General features: G+C 37.7%; 1 protein-coding gene across 4 annotated transcripts in view; it reads left to right on the plus strand.

Annotated features, from left to right (window-relative positions):
* The window catches only part of LOC114046191 (rho guanine nucleotide exchange factor 7), a 317431-nt gene that overhangs the window by 158922 nt on the left and 140371 nt on the right, over window positions 1–18138 (plus strand). For all 4 annotated transcript variants that reach the window (XM_027866432.1, XM_027866431.1, XM_027866434.1 and 1 more), the window contains one exon: window positions 10208–10296. In XM_027866432.1, coding sequence (XP_027722233.1) covers window positions 10208–10296 — 89 coding nt within the window. The remainder of the gene's footprint in view (window positions 1–10207; window positions 10297–18138) is intronic.

Genomic DNA, 18138 nt, shown 5'->3' on the forward strand with positions numbered 1-18138 from the left:
AGATTTCTTTCTTCAGCACAGTGTCTACCTTTCTTATGTATTGAAATATGGAAGTATTATTATTACTACTTAGCATTATTATTAGGAATTTTTGGAAGAATATGATTTAGTCACATTGGACCAAATCAGCATCCCCTGGGGAGCAAACTGAATGGGAAAAACTCTCAGAAATGATGATTCTGAGCACAATATATTTTCTGCCTCCTGAGAAAAAATAAAAGGCTAGCTTATAACTTAGGATGAATTTACTGCTAACTGTATTCTTTCCTTTGTTCTAAAAGACATCCTTCTGGCTGTCTTCAAACTTAATTTGTATAGACTTAAGTATTGTCATTTTCCATTCTTTTCATAACTTCCTAGTTTTCTGCTGGGCTTTCAACACAATACAGTGGTTATTGTCAGTATATTTGTTTAAAATATTTCTTCCAGAGAGTTGACCACAGTGCTGGAGCATAAATAAATGCTTATTAACTGTATTTAAGTATAGAAGTCTAGAATTGTTTGACTATTAGTTAACCAGAGTTTTAGTGTGGGAGCCTTGGGTTTAAAAAAATATATATTTTACATATATATGTATTTATATATTATATATATATTACATTTATGTATATAAGATATGTGTGTCTATATATATATGTTTTAGATAGATAGATAGATAGATATTAGGGCAGTTAGGTGGCACAGTGGAGAGAGCACCGGCTCTGGAGTTAGGAGGACCTGAGTTCAAATATACAGAGAGAGAGAGAGAGACAGACAGACAGACAGACAGACAGACAAGACACTGTAATTTCTGCTTAGCCTTCAGAAGGTTTGAACACAATAATCTTTTGGAAGTCAAAGAGAATATGCAGTACTACCTCAGGGCCCTGCTTAGGCTGTTACCCCTCCTTAGAAAGCCCTTCTGCCCTTTTCTTTACTTATCTAAGTCCTGTCCTTATCTTAAGTCCCAACTCAAATCTTATGCTTGATTATACTTTATAATTAAAGGTAATATTTCTGCTTAAGTATCTTCCCTAATGGACTCAGTTTCAAATCTTGGGTATGGAAAGGATTAACATGATAGTATGTGGGACTTATGGCCAAGATGGCTGCCTGGTTGGAGGCAGACCACCTAGCTACCACATTCCTATTCCCTTAAAAAACTGTAATTCATGCCAGAACAAATAATGATCAAGAAATCTATGAGACTTTTCCTATAGTAGAATTGTGCAGAAAGTCAGGCAGAATTCTACAATCAATAGGAAAAGGAGCTGCTAGCAAAACCTACAATGTAACTCATCATTGACCTAAAACCTAGTATTAATAATCCTATAGAATATAGACCAACATGCATAACAATATTCTTTTAGTTTCCAATCTGAGAGCAAATTCACACCATTTCATCTGTGACACGCAGCATGTGTAATTCAGACTACGTCATAGTAGGCAGGTGTATTATTTCACTTGACTGTGAGGGACCACTTTGGTAGGGCCCATCTTCCTTAGTAGGTCCTATTTTTCACTTTCCATTTCGTAAATGTCATCTGTCATCATCATCATCATCATCATCATCATCATCATCATCATCATCCTGTCCCATTACAACAGTTTACCTTTTTTTTTTTTTTTTAAAACTTTGTTCCTGTAGGGAAAGAAGAAGCTCACATAAGTGATCATTATGGGTCTTTTGCTGCACAAAGAACTGAAGTAAGAATCATTTATGTTTTAGAGGAGCAGTTCTCATAGTGTGTTCTGGGTACTCTTGGGGTTTCCCCAGGCCCTTTTAGGGGTGTCCTTGAGATCAAAACTTTTCATAATGGATCTTTAAATTTCAAACTTCGTGAAGATAGATAGATAGATACATAGATACATAGATATAGTTATATAAACCAGAGCTTTTTTGGGTAGGGGTAAGTAACTTATAAGGGTATAAAGGAATCCTGAGATGAAAAAGTTTGAGAATTGCTGTTTTAGGGAATAGTCAGACTTTGGAGTCAGCTGTTCTTAGCATTTCATCATAGAATCTTGGGAGGGGGGAAGAGTTCTGGGATGAGGAAGCGATATTAGGGCTCTGAATAATAATACCTAACGTTTATAATAATAGTTAACGTTTACATAGTGCTTACTGTGTGCCAGCCACCATGGTAAGTGCTTTACAATTGTTATATCATTTGATCCTTACAGCAACTCTGGGAGGTTAGGTGTTAACCTCGTTTTACAGATGAGAAACTGAGACAAATAGAGATTAAGTGACTTGCCTAGGGTCACACACAGCTAGTAATTGTCTGAGGTCAAATTTGAATTCAGGTTTTCTTGACTCTAGGTCTGCCACTCTATCCACTGTGCTACCTTGCTGCCCAGAGAATAAAGATGAAGAGTGGGATTGGGAGTGTGTGTAGACATTGACAAGTGGGAATTGTAATGGAGATTGTGGAATCTCAGGAAACAGAGAATCTATAGTGGTAGAATACAAATGAAGAGGAATGAGCGTCACGCCTCAATAGTGAGAAGTAGAAATGAGTTCCTGCAGGTACTTTGGGGAGGAAGCTATTCCCAGGTGTTGTTTCTTCATACCTAATGTGGGCATATGTTAGGGCCTGCCTAACAACACCTGAATCCTGATAATATGGAGTTAGGCAGTATTGGTTCTATTCTCTTAAGTACCTAAGGAAAATTGGATTACTCCACAGGGACAAGTAAGCAAAACTGCCCTTTTATATCTTTCCCTCAAGAGGAAGGAGAGGAAGGCCTGCTTTGTTTTAACTGTCCTGCATTTTTGAAGATGACTTTCCTGATTGTGACTGCCGTCTGTGCAGTGTGGCTGAAAAGAGTGGTCTGTAATCAAAGAACTGTTGATACTGTCACATCTGAAAATAGTTATTTAATTCCTGGCTACAGCTGTTATAGCAAAGCCCCACTAATCCCAGTTGGGGAAAGGCCAGTCTAAATTTTGAAAAGTGTTAGAATATATAATAAACTTAATATTCCAGGCTTTCCATATAGATTTTTAATTCTTCAAGAGTAAAAACTGTTCTACTTCTGTACCTCCCACAGTGTTTGGGGGTGGAAGCCACAAAGGTATTTATACTGAATATATGTCATTGAATGAATAAAACTAAATTAAAATGATGATGTTTTATTATTTCCCAGTAATACAATAATTAGAATTACTTGAGTAAAATAAGAGAATATGGTATTAGTGGATAGAATTTGGAGTCAGGAAGACTTGGGTTCAGATTTCACCTCTGACACACTGGCTTTATGATCCTGGGTAAGTTTTTTAACTTCTCATTGCCCGTACAACTATTTAATGGTAGAAGGAGTTTTCTCACCCAAACTTTCCTAAGCCACACCTAATTCACCTCAAGGAAAAAAAAATTGTCTCTTTAGAATTTCTTAGAGAATGTGCTGTATTAAATTCCTAACTTCCATTGGTTTCTTGTTGCCTGCAGAATAAAGTTCAAATTTCTTAGTGTCATTCAAGACCTTCTGGCTCTAACACAGATAATCAATCTTCTCTCTTGCAATTCCTACATAAGAACTTTTCTTTCCATATGTGTTGGTCCCCTCATTGCTCCACAGATCCAATATTTCTTTTCTACTCTAAGCGTATGTTCATGGGTCATCTGCCCAAAATGTTGTTGCTTCAAGCCTATCTTCAGCTTCAACTTGTTCATGAAAGCTTTCCTTACTAGTCTGTTCCTTGTTGATCTCCACACTGTAGCCCCTATCAGTGTTATTCCTTTTCTACTGATTTGTCATGTAAGTGTTTCCTCAACTACCAGGTATTAGACCCTGAAGGTAGGATTGTGATTATTCCTTTATAGTGATGCATGTGGCAGCTATTTCGCCTAGACTCTAGTGGTGCTTCTGAGTTACAAGCAAAGAGTAGGACTGTGGTTGAAGGTGGAGGCCATTCTGATTGGTACTGATGTCTCTGAAATTGCCTATGCAGCCAATATCAGGCTTCCATCTAAGCCTATTGTAATTTGTTTTTCATCACTTCTCTTCTGGAGTACTGTAACAGCTTCTATCAGAGGCTTGTCTGTGACTTACTTGCCATATGCCAGTCACTTCATCTCAATGAATTTCATTATTTTTCTTCTGTAAAATAGGAAGAACAGCATTTGTGTGACCTACTTCACAGAATTGGTAGGAAGGCTTGTTGTAAACCTACGTGCTATATAAATTCAAATTGTTGTCATTATTTCTATTTTCTGGTACTGTTGGTGTTGTTTGTCCTTCATTCTAGAAGAGGACAGTGGTATCAGGAAAGTGATGCCATGACTTGCGAGTGAATCAGATTTAAGTGAGAGAGGTCTGTGCAAAGTCACCAGCCTCACTTTCTCTTCGGAAGCTATCTGGGTCCAGTGACAAAATATAAATCAGGACAACTGGAGATGGCCCTGTTATGGTACTGTGCTAAGCCTGAACATCTTTTCTGCTACTGTCTTAGCTCCTTGGATTATGATACTCCTGGAAAACTCCTAGTTTGGCCTTGTTTTATAAATGCCTCCTGATTTCAGAGCCTACCCTTCCCCTCAGGAGGTGATAATCTTTCATCTGCATCAGCATTTAGTGGCTCTGCCTTGACATAAATGATAGTTTTTAAGTGTTTGGAGGTTTTAAAGTGTTTTTCAGTGTAACATTTTTCCTATATTCATATATACAATATTACCATAATAATTTGCTTAGTGATCCTTGTGAGGAATCCTTAGCAATCCTTTAGGTCAGTCACTAGCCTAAATAACTACAAGCTCTGAATTTATTAAGTCCAGTTAAAGAAATTTTCCTGTCAAGAGCCTATCCATTTATAGGATAAGCTTGCAGGCTTAGTATGTAAATAAGACTCTGCTTTAGCCCTGTTTTTATATGTTGGTTGCTGACATCCTTAAACAAATTTTAAGAATTTCTTAATGACATTTATATGCAGTGAGAACTAACTTACATGTGAATGTTCTGTAAGTGAATTTTCCAGTTAATTGAAGCTTGCCCTGACACAAAAGGTACTAGGCCCTTTTGGGAAAAAAAAAATTAAACTTTTTTTTTAATTAATTTATTTTTAGTTTTCAACAATCACTTCCATAAGCTTTTGATTTTTAAATTTTCTTCCTCTCCCTCCCCACCTCCCTCCCCAAGATGGCATGCAGTCTGAAATAGGCTCTTCATATACATTCCTATTAAACATTTTCATGTTAGTCATGTTGCAAAGAAGAATTAGAACCAATAGGAGGAACCACAAGAAAGAAGAAACAAAACAGAAGAAAAAAAAGAGCAAATAGTATGCTTCGATCTGCATTCCAACTCCATAGTTCTTTCTCTGGATGTGGATAGCATTTTCCATCATGAGACTTTTGGAGATGTCTTACATCCTTGCATTACTGAGAAGAGCTAAATCTATCAAAATTAGTCATTGCACAACATGGCTGTTACTCTGTGCAATGTTCTCCTGGCTCTTCTCATTTCACTCAGCATCAGTTCTTACGAGTCTTTCCAGGTTTTTCTGAAGTCCACTTGCTCATCATTTCTTATAGCACAATAGTATTCCATTACATTCATGTACTATAATTTGTTTAGCCATTCCCTAATTGATGGGCATCCTCTCAATTTCCAATTCTTTGCCACCACAGAAAGAGGTGCTATAAATATTTTCGTATATGTGGGTCCTTTTCCCATTAGTATGATCTCTTTGGGATACAGCCCTAGAATTGGTATTACTGGGTCAAAGGGTATGCACATTTTTATAGCTCTTTGGGTGTACTTGAAAAAAATTTTTTAAGCAATTTTGGATAAAAATCTTTACAAAATATACTATATACCTTATGCTTTCTTAAACAGAAAATAGTAAACATTTTAAATATTCTTGACTCAAAGTCATTTTTTGTGAATGTATATCGGGTCATATATTACTAATTTCTTGAATGAATTGGTGCTGATTGGATTTTATTTAAAAATTTTGAATTGATATTTATTAATCATGTTGGTTTATAGTTCTGTACTTTTTTTCTTTTCTGGTTTTGACATGAAAACTATATTTGTCTTATAAAATAAGTTTGGCACAATTCTTTCTTAATTTCATGGGATAATTTATGTAGAATTGGTGAAAAGCTTGATAGAATTCTCCTTTAAATCCACCAGGACCATAAGTAACCCCCTCTACCTATACCAGGAGTGAGGAACTTGTGACCTCAAGGGCACATGGAGCCCCCTAGGTCCTCAAGTGTGGCCCTTTGAATGAATCCAAACTTCACAGAACAAATCTCCTTAATAAAAAGATTTGCTCTGTAAAACTTGGAGTCAGTCAAAAAGGCTGCACTGCACCTAAGGGCCTAGAAGGCTACATGTAGCCTCGAGGCCTCAGGTTTCCCCCACCTCTGACATATACCTTCTTCCCCGTAGTTCACAACTAGTACTGTTTCCTTTTCTGAGAGTGAATTCCATAAAATCTATTGTTGGTGTTCTTTTAGTCTGGATATTTTATATTTCTGAAGGTAATTCTCCCCTGTGTTTTTAGTTTTGTTGACGTATAATTGTGTGGAGTAGATTCTGATAATTCTTTATATTTCTCCAGGTTTGGTTTTTTTAAATTTTACTTGATTTTAAAATTTTGTTAATTTCATTTTCTGTGATCCTCAGCCTAATTGGCAAAAGTTTACTCTCACTTTTTTTATTGATATATTTTTTCCCTTTTATTTAGTTACATAATTCTTCCCCCTTTTCCCCCTCCTTTTTCTCCTCTCAGTTCAGTGGTTAGTTCAAAGTATCACATCCTCTGCAGCTTCTTTTGTTAGTTTTTTCCTTTTTCTGCACCAAAGAAGGGTTTCTTTTGCCTTGTTTTCTTCATGAATTTTCTTCCCTTACTGTCTCTCCTAGATTTTTTTTCTTTGATTCAGAGTCTTTATACTTATTTATTCCTTCTTTGTGTTACTCAGGGAATTAAAGCTTCTAAAGTACCAAGTTTGAGTTCCCTCTGCTAACCAATTTTCCATATTACTGCCTTTGTAGATCTTGTCTCTCCACTCCTTTTTTTTCTGTTGTGCTATTTCTCTATTTTCTTTTTCTGTTTCTATTCTTGTTGTTTTTTTTTCTATCACTCTTAGAAGTATCAATTCTTAAGGGAAGTAATTAGGATAGCATTGGCCCATAGTAAAAATGAATGTGTGTTTCAGATCGTGTGGTCTAATCCCCTTCTCCCCCTCCTTCCGGTCCCTCCTCAATTTTTTTTTTTCCCTATTTGCCATATAGCAGTCTCCTCTCTGGGTCTGTGTCTTCCTATGCCAGTTGTCTTCAGGAGCTCTGATTTCCGTTTTCCTGATGCTGGCTATTATTACCCATGGAGAGTCTCATAGGAAGTATTTTCTTCTGAAATCCTCATCTCCCTTTACAGAATCTCTCTCCCCATAGGAGTGCTTTTCATTTGGGGCTCTTTCTTCACATTGAGTGTAATTTTTCTCTTTTCTTTTTCCCTTTCATTCCCTCCCTTTGCCACCTTTAATCCAATGGATGTTTTTCTGTTTTTTTTTCTTTTAATAGTCTGCAGAGGTGGGATACTTTATTTCATTATTGTTCTTTCCTTGGTGGTTGTATTTATTTAGCTTCCTTATGTTTCTTTTGTTTCAAAGCCAACATATCTTCTTTATGTATTTTGTTTTTGTTTTGTGAGAATATTTCAGTTCTGCTTTATTAAATTATCCTTTTTCATCAATGATTAGTCTCTAGTTTGCATAGTAAGTAATTTTCTGTTGCAGCTTGAGTATTTTTACTTTTTGGAATATCTTATTCCATAACCTCTTGGAGTTTTTGATGGGTTCAAAATAATCTTAGTTTTAAAAAAAAGTTTTCCTTTATATTTAAAGTTTTTTTATCTTTTAGTTACTTGCAGAATTTATTGTTTGTTAATTTTCTTGTTAAATTTTTACTGCTATGTATCCTGGAGTTTGAAGCGCAAGCTTCCTTCCTTCCTTGAGATGATTTGTGGATTATTTTGAGAAAGACAGTGAAAGAAAGTGAGAGAGAGAGAGAGAGAGGGAGAGGGAGAGAGAGGGGGAGAGAGAGGGAGAGGGGGAGAGAGAGAGAGAGTGTGTGTGTGTGTGTTTTCCTGTATTTAGAAGTTCTGGGCAGTTTTCCTTTATTATTTTTTGCATTATGGTATTCATGTTTTTTGACTTGTGTTTTTCTGGGAAGCTTATGGTCTTTAAGTTGGCTCTTCACCTCCTGTCTTCTAGGTCATCGTGTTTTACTTGTATAGAGTTCATATATTCTTTTAGCATTATTGATTTTTACTTTTCTTCCAGGTTGTCCTTCACTTCAGTATATTGGTATTTCTAGTAAATTGTAGTAAATCTAGTAAAGTTTTTTCTCCCTTTCCCTTTTTTGCTTTTTTTGGTAAGACATGATACTTTGGATTTAAATTTTTTTATTCTAATTATTTCTTTGATGCAAGCCATAAATTCTGTCATTTGTTCCCTTTTAACTTATTCTCTCAAGATTTTGATTTCTCTTTTGAGTGATTCAGCAATATCTTGTTGCAGTTTCATTCTCTCTTGGTAATCCACGAGGTTCTCTATTTCAGTAGGTGTTGGTTCAGTTTCCTTTGCCTTACAATATTTATTTACAGAGGTTTGTAATCTCTTATATGTTTCAGTATTCATATTTCCTCTTAATTGTAGTATGTTCTTGTTTGTGCTTAGGTTCCTATCTAAATTTTCTTTTTCTTGATATTTTTGGTGGTTTTGGGCTTTCCCTTTAGATTCCCTTGTAGCTTACTTTCTGACTCCTTCCCTTTTGATGATGTAACTTCATCTCTGGAGTTAATCCTCAAAACTGTCTCTGCATCCTCCGAAGTTGGGGCATCTACTTTTCTCAGGTCTCAGTTTGTGCTCCAAGTAGCTTCTGGAGGGACAGAATTTGCTGGATTTAGATACCAGTCCTCTTTTGTACACGTTGACCCTGTGCTCCCAATTCCTGCTAATCATTAGTTGGCTGATTGGGCAGAATCTGTATCTGCTGCTTTTGTTATGATTGGAGGGTGTTAGGGTCTATAGTCCCTTAAGACTTTCTGTAGCTTTGAAGTTTCCTAAACTAGCAGCTTCCCCCAGCAAAAGGGAAGCAGAGTTCTTCCCTCTGATACCTTTGCTGTCCCATCTTCTCTTTCCCATATGGCTGAGTACAGTTGAGGTCTGATACTTGCTGTATTAGGACCCTGTGGAAAGGGGGGGTTGGAATGTACTGCCAGTGACTACAGAAGGGAATGAGTCCCTGAACATATCCCATTGGTCATGGATGCTGGTGGGGGAGGGGTGGTGAGTGACTGTGTATAAAGGACTGGCATTCTTCACTGTTAATTCATAAGGCTATTAGCTAGTTGACCTTTTATTTTATTTATTTATTTTTTTGGGAGAATTAATGGGGACTGGAGAAAATGTCTAGTTTTCCATTTTGTTGATCACCTTTTTTCATTATTACTTCAGGAGACTTGTGATCTTTTTAATGTGTGTATTCCTTCCAGTAACAAAGATTACGAACTGTCTGTGTCTTCTCATCTCGTCCTTGCTTATTTCCAGCCTCCCATAGAGAATCTACTCCACAGAGAATCTATTCAAATCTGGTTCTCTAACATTCATAGAATGGTAAATTTAGCTTTGGAAGGAACCTTAGGGGATATCTCCAGCCCTTTCAATTTAATCAAAGAACTGAGTTCCAGAAAGACTGAAGGACTTGACTTAGAACATGCAGGTAGTTGGGAAAGAAGTCAGGATTTATTTTTTTTTCTGTGGTTAGGCAATAGGGTTAAGTGACTTGCCCAGGGTCACACAGCTAGCAAGTGTTATGTGTCTGAGGCTGGATTTGAACTCAGGTCTTCCTGAATCCAGGGCTGGTGCTCTATCCACTGCGCCACCTAGCTGCCCCTGAAGTCAGGATTTGAATTCCAAATTCAGTGCTTTTCCCACTATTTTCACATGGCTTCCTCTTCCAGGGATACCACAGCAGCACTTGGGCTACATAAAGAGTCCCTTAAAATTTTTTTAAATAACATGCCTAAATCTAATAGGGAGAATCATAGAACATTTTGCTGATTTCTTGGTTAATGACTATATTCTGGATGGTTGATTGTCAGGTCAGTGACTTCTGAATAAGTGACATGTTACTGTATTTCACCACAGTGCTCTTATTAGGAAGTTTGGTATTTAGTGTTGAGCAGTAAAATTGCATCCCATTGTTATTTCAGAAAAGCCAGTGTCCCCCAAGTCAGGAGCATTGAAGAGCCCTCCTAAAGGATTTGATACATCTGCAATTAACAAAAGCTATTACAATGTGGTGAGTAATCTATTTAAAATTTTTTAATATATTCAAAACTACAATTTGGAAATGTACTTATATTTAGGGTAGATCATATTGTTTACAAACCATCTTATCTCTGGGCTATTTTATGTCTTAAAATTGTTTGCCTCCCATGTTCCCTAAAGTACTTTTTTGACTTATAATTCAAATTTGTCATAGATTAATTGTGATTTATGTTGGTGGAAGAAATACCTATACCAAGAGTTCAGCCCTACAGTATAACATCCTATAATAACCTTTGTGTATTTGTGCCTATTTGAACTGTGAGATTTGTGTTGAGTGATAAATAACTTTATATATTCATACTGATACTCTCACTAAAGAAATTACACATAGATACATGGAGGAAAAAGTCAGAGGTACTCTAGAGAGACAAGAAAGCATACAGTAGAATTCATTTTGTGCCCCAAAGGTATCAAAAATTGCCTTGTAGTGTACATGATGAACTTAAGCAGAAAGATCACAATGAAGATAATTATACATCAGTATCTTTTGCAAAATGATGTAGTAGCAGAAAAATTCTATAAAGAACTTGACAAGATTCTCTTAATCAAATCAAAGTATAGCTTGATGCCCAGTGACTTCATTATGAAAGTGAGCTTAAGGGATAATGCCAAAAAATATCTTGATGAATAAGATTTGAGATTACTAAATAAAAGAAGTGACACACACACAAACACGCACACACACACACACACACACACACACACCCATATACTATTCAGCTTTATATCTCAGAAGAAAAAAGAATTTGGAGGCATTGAACATGGTTAGTCCTGAACAGTATCAGAAAAAGAAATTTTCGGGCAGGAAAAGACAGGTTACTGGTGTAGTATAGGGGTGTGGCATTGGCTCCCTATTTTCTCAGCCTAAACTAGCTCCCTCTCCCAAGGTCTCACTGACAGATTTGGGGTTTCCACAGTGGGTGGCCATTCTGTGACAAATCATTCTGAATTTAGGGCTAACTCTGGTGAGGGAAAATACACATCTACTATTCCTGAGACAGCTGGTGTGCTCTCCATTTAACAAATCAGCCAAGTTGAAATTATTAGCTCTTAATTAGAAACATTTGCTAAACAGAATGCAAAACAAAAATAATTGTAACATAACATTCCACTCATAAACCTGCGATGCAGTCTTTTAGCAATATATACAGTAAACCTGGAACAGCATGGACATACTCTTAGAAAACTATAGGAAGGAGACACATGAGCAGTGAGTATGTGCCCCAGACCACTACCAGCTGTGTATTGTGGGCCTTAATGTCATCTTTCTTCTTCAGAATCTGTTTGGTAAGTCTGGTGGACAGAACTGCTTCTGATGACTGCTCTTCTTGAGCCTTTTCTCTTTGGGGCTTTTCCAGGTGGGTTCTCTGGGTTGAGGTCTGAGAGTTTTCACCTCTCAGACAGCGGGTAGCATTGCAGGAAAAGTGGAGGCCAGAGCCCGTCCTCTCCCAGTGCACTTGTCCTAGCTGCAGATGGCAGCTGCATTTGATTCTTTCAAGGAGTACAAGCTCTGAGTGACCTCTCTTTCCCAGACCTGACCAGTGGTCTCTACTGGTACCAGCTCTGAGGTCTGTCTGCCTTTTTTAGGGCAGAGATCAGTTCTTTATCAATCCTACCCCTCCAGAGCAGGGTCTCTTGTGTGAGGCAGGACTTGAACCCAGTTCTTCCAAGTTCTGAGCCCAACACCTTAACTGTGACACCATGAAGGCTGCCTCTCAGAGTCTCTGTAAAATTAGATAGCTATGTTTTTCTTAGTGTATCTCTCTCTCTCTGTCTCTGTCTGTCTCTGTCGCTGTCTCTCTGTCTCTGTCTCTCTTCTCTCTGTCTCTCTGTCCCCCTTCCTCCCTCCCTTCCTTTCTTAAATTAAACATTAAACGTTCTGTAAAACCACTTTAGCACTGAGGCATAATCAGTGACCCTTTAGTCTTCTTTAGATTTTTTTGTAACAGATGATTACATAGGCAAGCAAGTTTTACATTGTAAATGCTATTCTTAAGGGTATACCTAACTCTTCCTTTCAGAGTAATTGAAGAAGTATTTTGGATTTTGTAGTAATTTTATGCTTGAAATAAGAGAACCTGAGATCTAAGAACCTTGGCTCTGTTATTTAAACCTGTGTGATCTTAGGGAAAGGAACTTAGCCTCTTTGAGTCTCATTTGCCTTGTCTATAAAATGAGGGAGTAGAGGGTTTGAGTGTAGATATACTTTTCAAGGAGTTTGACTGAAAAAGTGAGGAGAGATGTAGGATAGTAACCTTTTTAGCTTCCATGGGTTTCATGATCATCTCTTGCAGATGACTCCTAGATCTGCCCCCCAGGTCCAGTCCCTCCCCTGAGCTTCAGACCCACACTACTCATTGCTTATTGAACAGTTCAAACTGGATATTCTAGAAATGTCTTAAACTCAGCATGTCCAACAGAGAGCTCATCTTTTCTCTCTAAACCCTCCCCTCTTCCAAAACTTCCCTCTTTCTGTCAAAGGCGTATTCCTTCTAGTACCTCAGTTTCATAAGCCCAGCATGGTCCTGGACTCCCTGCTCTCCCTTACTCCCCATCAGTTGCCATATCTTGCAGTTGCTGCATCCACAACATCTTTTGTATGTGTACCTTTCTCTCTATTCACGTAGCTACTACCTTAGTTTAGACCCTTATCAACTGTCACCTGCATTATTGCAAAAGCCTTCTTATTGTTCTCCCTGCCTGAAGTCTCTCCCTATCCCAGTCCTTTCTGCACTTTGCAGCTAAAGTAATTTGCTTTAAATGAAGACGTGACCTTGAACTCCCCTATTCAACCAACTCCAGTTTGCTTCTTATTACCTCTAGGAAAATAATGTAAACTCTGTTTAGCTTTTAAAGCCCTACACATCCTGGCCCCAGTGTATCTTTCCAGTCTTATTAGATTCTCCCATAATCTGTGGTCCAGTCAAACTCGGCTTGTCTCTGCTCTTCATGTGCAACGATTCATCTTCTTTCTCCATGCTTTTGTACTGGATGTGTGTATAACCCATACTCTTACTTCTACCTAATGGAGTCCCACTTTTCCTTTAAGATGCAGATTAGTCACCATCTCCCTGATGAACCCTTTCTGATCTCCTTAACTGCTAATGTCTTCCTTTTTTCCTAAACTCCTTTGTATTTAACTAATTTGTGTGTATTGCATTAATTAGTTTTACATTTCTGATATATGTGTGTGCATATGTATGTGTGTGTTGTACCCCCGCCTCCCTCCTTGTATCTCCCTCATTGGACTGAGTGCCTAGCACATGAATACTTGATCAGTAATATGTGAGGATTGTGAGAAAGGCCTTGTGTGTTGCTAGCCTGCTGGTCAGGCTGTCCAAGATACAGGATCTTGAAGTAACAGTAGATTGCAGACAAAGAGATAATATCACATATATAAGTGCATATAAACAAAATAAATACAGAATAAATACAAGGTAGTTAGAAAAGAGAGTCTAACATTTGGGATCAGGCTAGACTTTGTGTAGAAGGCAGTGCTTTTGAGATGTGTTTCCACTCATTTCATATTATTCTTCCCATAGTTCTCTGAATTATTTCTTATGAGATTCCTATATTACATGGCATTAAAGCATGGTAATTTATTGAGCCATGTCCTGATCATGGGCATCTATTTGATTTCAAGTTCTTTGTAACTTGAAAGTTCTTGCTAAGTAAAAGTGCTGCTACAAATTCTTTGGTAGATGTGGGATGTTTCTTTCAGCCTTTAACTTCTTTGGGCTGCAGGGTGAGAGGATAATTATATGCCCAGCTTTGGAAAACTTGTGTTAAAAGGTAAAAGGCTAAATCTCAGTACAGTTAGAGCAAGATTTATTACAAAAAACTCCTAAGAAATATAATTATCTTGGTAGTTTCCTGATTAACTCTTCTGGAAATCCTGGAAAGGTTCAGGATAAGAAGAGCCCGGAATTTTGAGTCTGAAGCCTCTTCTGTCTCTGCTGTTTACTGATTACCTTTGTGACCTTTGTGGCAAAACACTTAATCTCTCTGGGACTCCGTTTCCTTAGCTGTTAGACCTCCGTTTCCTCAGGTAACTTTTATACATGTTCTTTACAATAGCTTCCTGTTTAAACTCCTTTGATTGAGCTTATGCTTACGTACAGTTCTAGAGACGAGATGTATATACACACATGACAATTTATACAACAAAACATTTAAGGTACACTTGACGGAAATAGTATAAGAGATGTATATAATTAATTGCCAAATGAATTATAGAGATGGTAATTGCTATAGGGATCCAAAGTGAGAATTAATTAAGCTGATTTTTTTTTTTTTAAATTTTGGAGGCAGTGGGGGTCAAGTGACTTGCCCAGGGTCACACAGCTAGTTAGTAAGTGTCTGAGGCTGGATTTGAACTTGAGCCCTTCTGACTCCAGGGCTGGTGCTCTATCCATTGTGTCATCTACCTGCCCCTAAACTGATTTTTCTTTATGGTTAGAGATAGTGGCCAAACTCAGAACCCTTTGCTACTTTTCTGTTCCCCAGAGTTTAAAAAAATACAATCTCGATTAAAAATACAGCATTGCAAAAAGTTAGAGACCTTCTAATCCAATCTTCCGTTTTACAGATGAGGAAAATGAGGCTCAGGGAGGGCAAATGAGTAGGCCAAATTAGTTTGTGGTATAGCCATGTCTGAGAGCCAGAGCTTTTGAATCTTTTTACTCCAAAACCACTGTACCGTGTTTCATCTCACTTCTTCCAGCTCTTGGTAGCTAAGAACTGTTGTCTGACATTTCAAAACCTTGGTACTAAATGGTAATTAAAAAAAAAAAAGATTTTCCCACAAATTGAGGTGGATTTCTTTAGTATCATTACTTGTATCAAAACCTCTTTCACTCTGACATCAGCTTTGGATACTGGTAGTGGGCAGTATGATGTAGTAGATAAACAGCATTGCAATCAGGAAGTCCTACCTCTGACATAAATTGGCAGTGTGACTTTAGGGAAGTTGTTTGACCTTCAGTAGCCTGGGTAACTGAGATTATAAACTGTCCTATCATCTGCTTTGGTGAAGAGAGTTTATGCACTTCTAGTTCCCTTCACTAATGAAATCAGAGATGCAAATTATGTGGCAGAAAGTAGAAGGGTTTATTTATTGACTGCCACTGTGGCAGAACTCTATGCCAAGTGCAAGACTTATATAGAAAAATCCAGTTAACCTACATGTTGTGTTAACTTCTACCCTGAGATAGACATCAGTAATATGACTAGAACTTGAAATTTCTAATTTCAAGTTCTTGCTTGTAGCCAAAAACCTCAGGCTTACTGGTGGGGTTAAACTAGTGTGATTACTGCCACCTCTCTTACTCCATTATTATTTTACCCTTTGTATTAGTTTGTCTGGTTTCTGAGTTATTGGAATCTGGCTGAATATAAAAATATTTTTTCTTCCTAGTATTTTAATAGACATGGCAAAAGCATAAACTTCTAGCATTTCATTGTATGTTTATTTTTGGTTTCTTTTCTGATGGACCCAGGCCAGATTTTTATGTATATTGGTTTCTTGGTGGTTTTCCTTGGTGTTCAAAGATGGGGTAATGCCTGCTGAAATATTTCTTGTGCAGTGTATATCCTGAGTTTCCTTACCTATTAAGTACATAATTGGTGTGACACTTTTTTTTTTGAGTCATTTCAGCAAGTGTTGTTTGCTTGCTGTGTAACCAGTACTATCCAAGGCTCTAGAGAGTACAGGATTAATTAGGGCAATGGAGAAGTTACCTCATACTAGGGTGCAAGAGACAGATGTTGGTTTCTCTGCTAACAGCATAAGTTTAGCAAGTCATATAATCTCTTTTGCCCTTGATTGGCTCATTTGTGAAATGGGGATAATATTGGATAATATTGAAGGACAAGAAAATGTGATCTCTTTTGATGTACCTTCCATCTATAAGATCTATGATTATAAATATGTGACATAGTTTCTGGCCTGCAGAGAACTTGTAATCTTTGTGAGAGACAAGGTTTATATACTTGACACAAGAACAATACAAGGTAGTGGTACCAGAGTATGTAGTACAGACTTTAAGGGGCATCTTGAGAGTGAGAGATGGTATACCTTGGAATTGTTAAAGAAGGCTTCATGGAATCAGCGGGACAGTGAGCTGGGACATGATGGATGAGTAGGTGTGGCTAACTGGGGAGGGGCTTTCCTTGTGTTAAGAGCAGCATGAGCAAAACTATGTCATTGGAAATAAGCGTAATGTATTCAGGGAACAAAAAGGTTGGCCTAGGTGGAGTGGGGGGTACATGTTAGCAAGTGGTAAGAGATAAGTTTAGATGGGTAGGTTGGTCCACCAGGATAAAGAGTTTAGGTTTGCTCTGAAAGATAATGGGTATAAGGATATAGAACAGGGCTCAACAAACTCTGGTTACTAGGCCAAATTTGGCTAACAGTCTATTTTATCCACAAGCTAAGAATGTTTTTTTTGTTTGTTTGTTTTATTTTTGTTTTTGTTTTTTTTTTGGCGAGGCAGTTGGAGTTAAGTGACTTGCCCAGGGTCACACAGTAAGTGTCAAGTGTCTGGTCTGAGACTGTATTTGAACTTGGTTCCTCCTGACTCCAGGGCCAGTGCTCTATCCACTGCGCCACCTAGCTGCCCCTAAGAATGGCTTTTACATTTTAAAATGAAGTTTCATTCTATTTTTAAACATGTAAAAACCATTCTTAGCTCTGGGTAATACAGAAAGAGGCAGCTGGTCTTAATTTGACCCTCAGACAGTAGTTTAGTGATTCCTGGTGTAGAATAACATGACTGAAACTGTCTGCTAAGGGTACCATAAATCTCTTAACTGTTTTCTCAGAACTTTTCTTCAATTTTAACTGTTGGACACCTCCTTCCCCCTTCCACTGGTTTCTTTGACGCTGTCCTCTACTGCTTCTCCCATCATTTTGACCATTCTTTTTTCAGTTTTCTGTGCTGTCATTGCTCTTTTCCCACCCAATAATGTGAATACCCTCAAGACTTAACCTGGCTCACTTCTTTTCTCATTCTAGACTTTTTCTCTTGGGTATCTCATCAGCTCTCATGAGTTCATTTATATGATATATCCATCCCTCATCTCTCTCCTGAGTTCTGCATCACCAGGTGCCTGCTGAGAACTTCTACCTGGATGTTCCTTAAGCATCTCAAACTCATCATGTCCAAAACAACTCGTCATATTTCCCCACTCTCAATCCTCCTCATCGTATTTACCTATTTCTGTTGAAGGCACTGCTTTCTTCTAGTCATCCAGGTTTGTAGTTGTGAAATTAATCAACAAGCGTTTAATAAATGTCTTCTATATCAAGCATTGTTCCAAGTGCATACAAATAAGAAAAGAATAAATATAAAGATAATAAGTACAAAGAAATACAAAATATGTTAGGGAAGGAAGGCTTTAGCAGTTGAAGCCATCAGGAGAAACTTCATTGGAATGTGTTTCTTGAGGTGTCTTGAAGGAAGAGGGGAATTCTCTAAGGTAGAAGTAAAGAGGGAGTGCATTTTAACGCAGAGGCATAGAGACAGGAAGTGCCATGTGTGAGAAACAGAGAGAAGGCTAGTTTAGATCTCAGAGGATGGGAGGGAGAGTCATGTCCTGTGAAGCTGGAAAGAGGTTGGAAACCGCTGGTGAGAGGTTTTAAAAGCTAAACAGAGGAATATGCGTTTAATTCTAGAGGGAATAGGAAGCCACTTGGGTTAGGCGAAAAGGGGAATGAGATCAGGTCTGCATTTAAGGAAGACCATTTTAGCAGCTGGGTGAAGAATTGAATGAATGAATGAATGAATGAATGAATGAATGAATGAATGAATGA

Source organism: Vombatus ursinus, unplaced genomic scaffold, assembly GCF_900497805.2.
Source record: "Vombatus ursinus unplaced genomic scaffold, bare-nosed wombat genome assembly UNPS02014781.1, whole genome shotgun sequence".
NCBI classification, from domain to species: Eukaryota; Metazoa; Chordata; class Mammalia; order Diprotodontia; family Vombatidae; genus Vombatus; species Vombatus ursinus.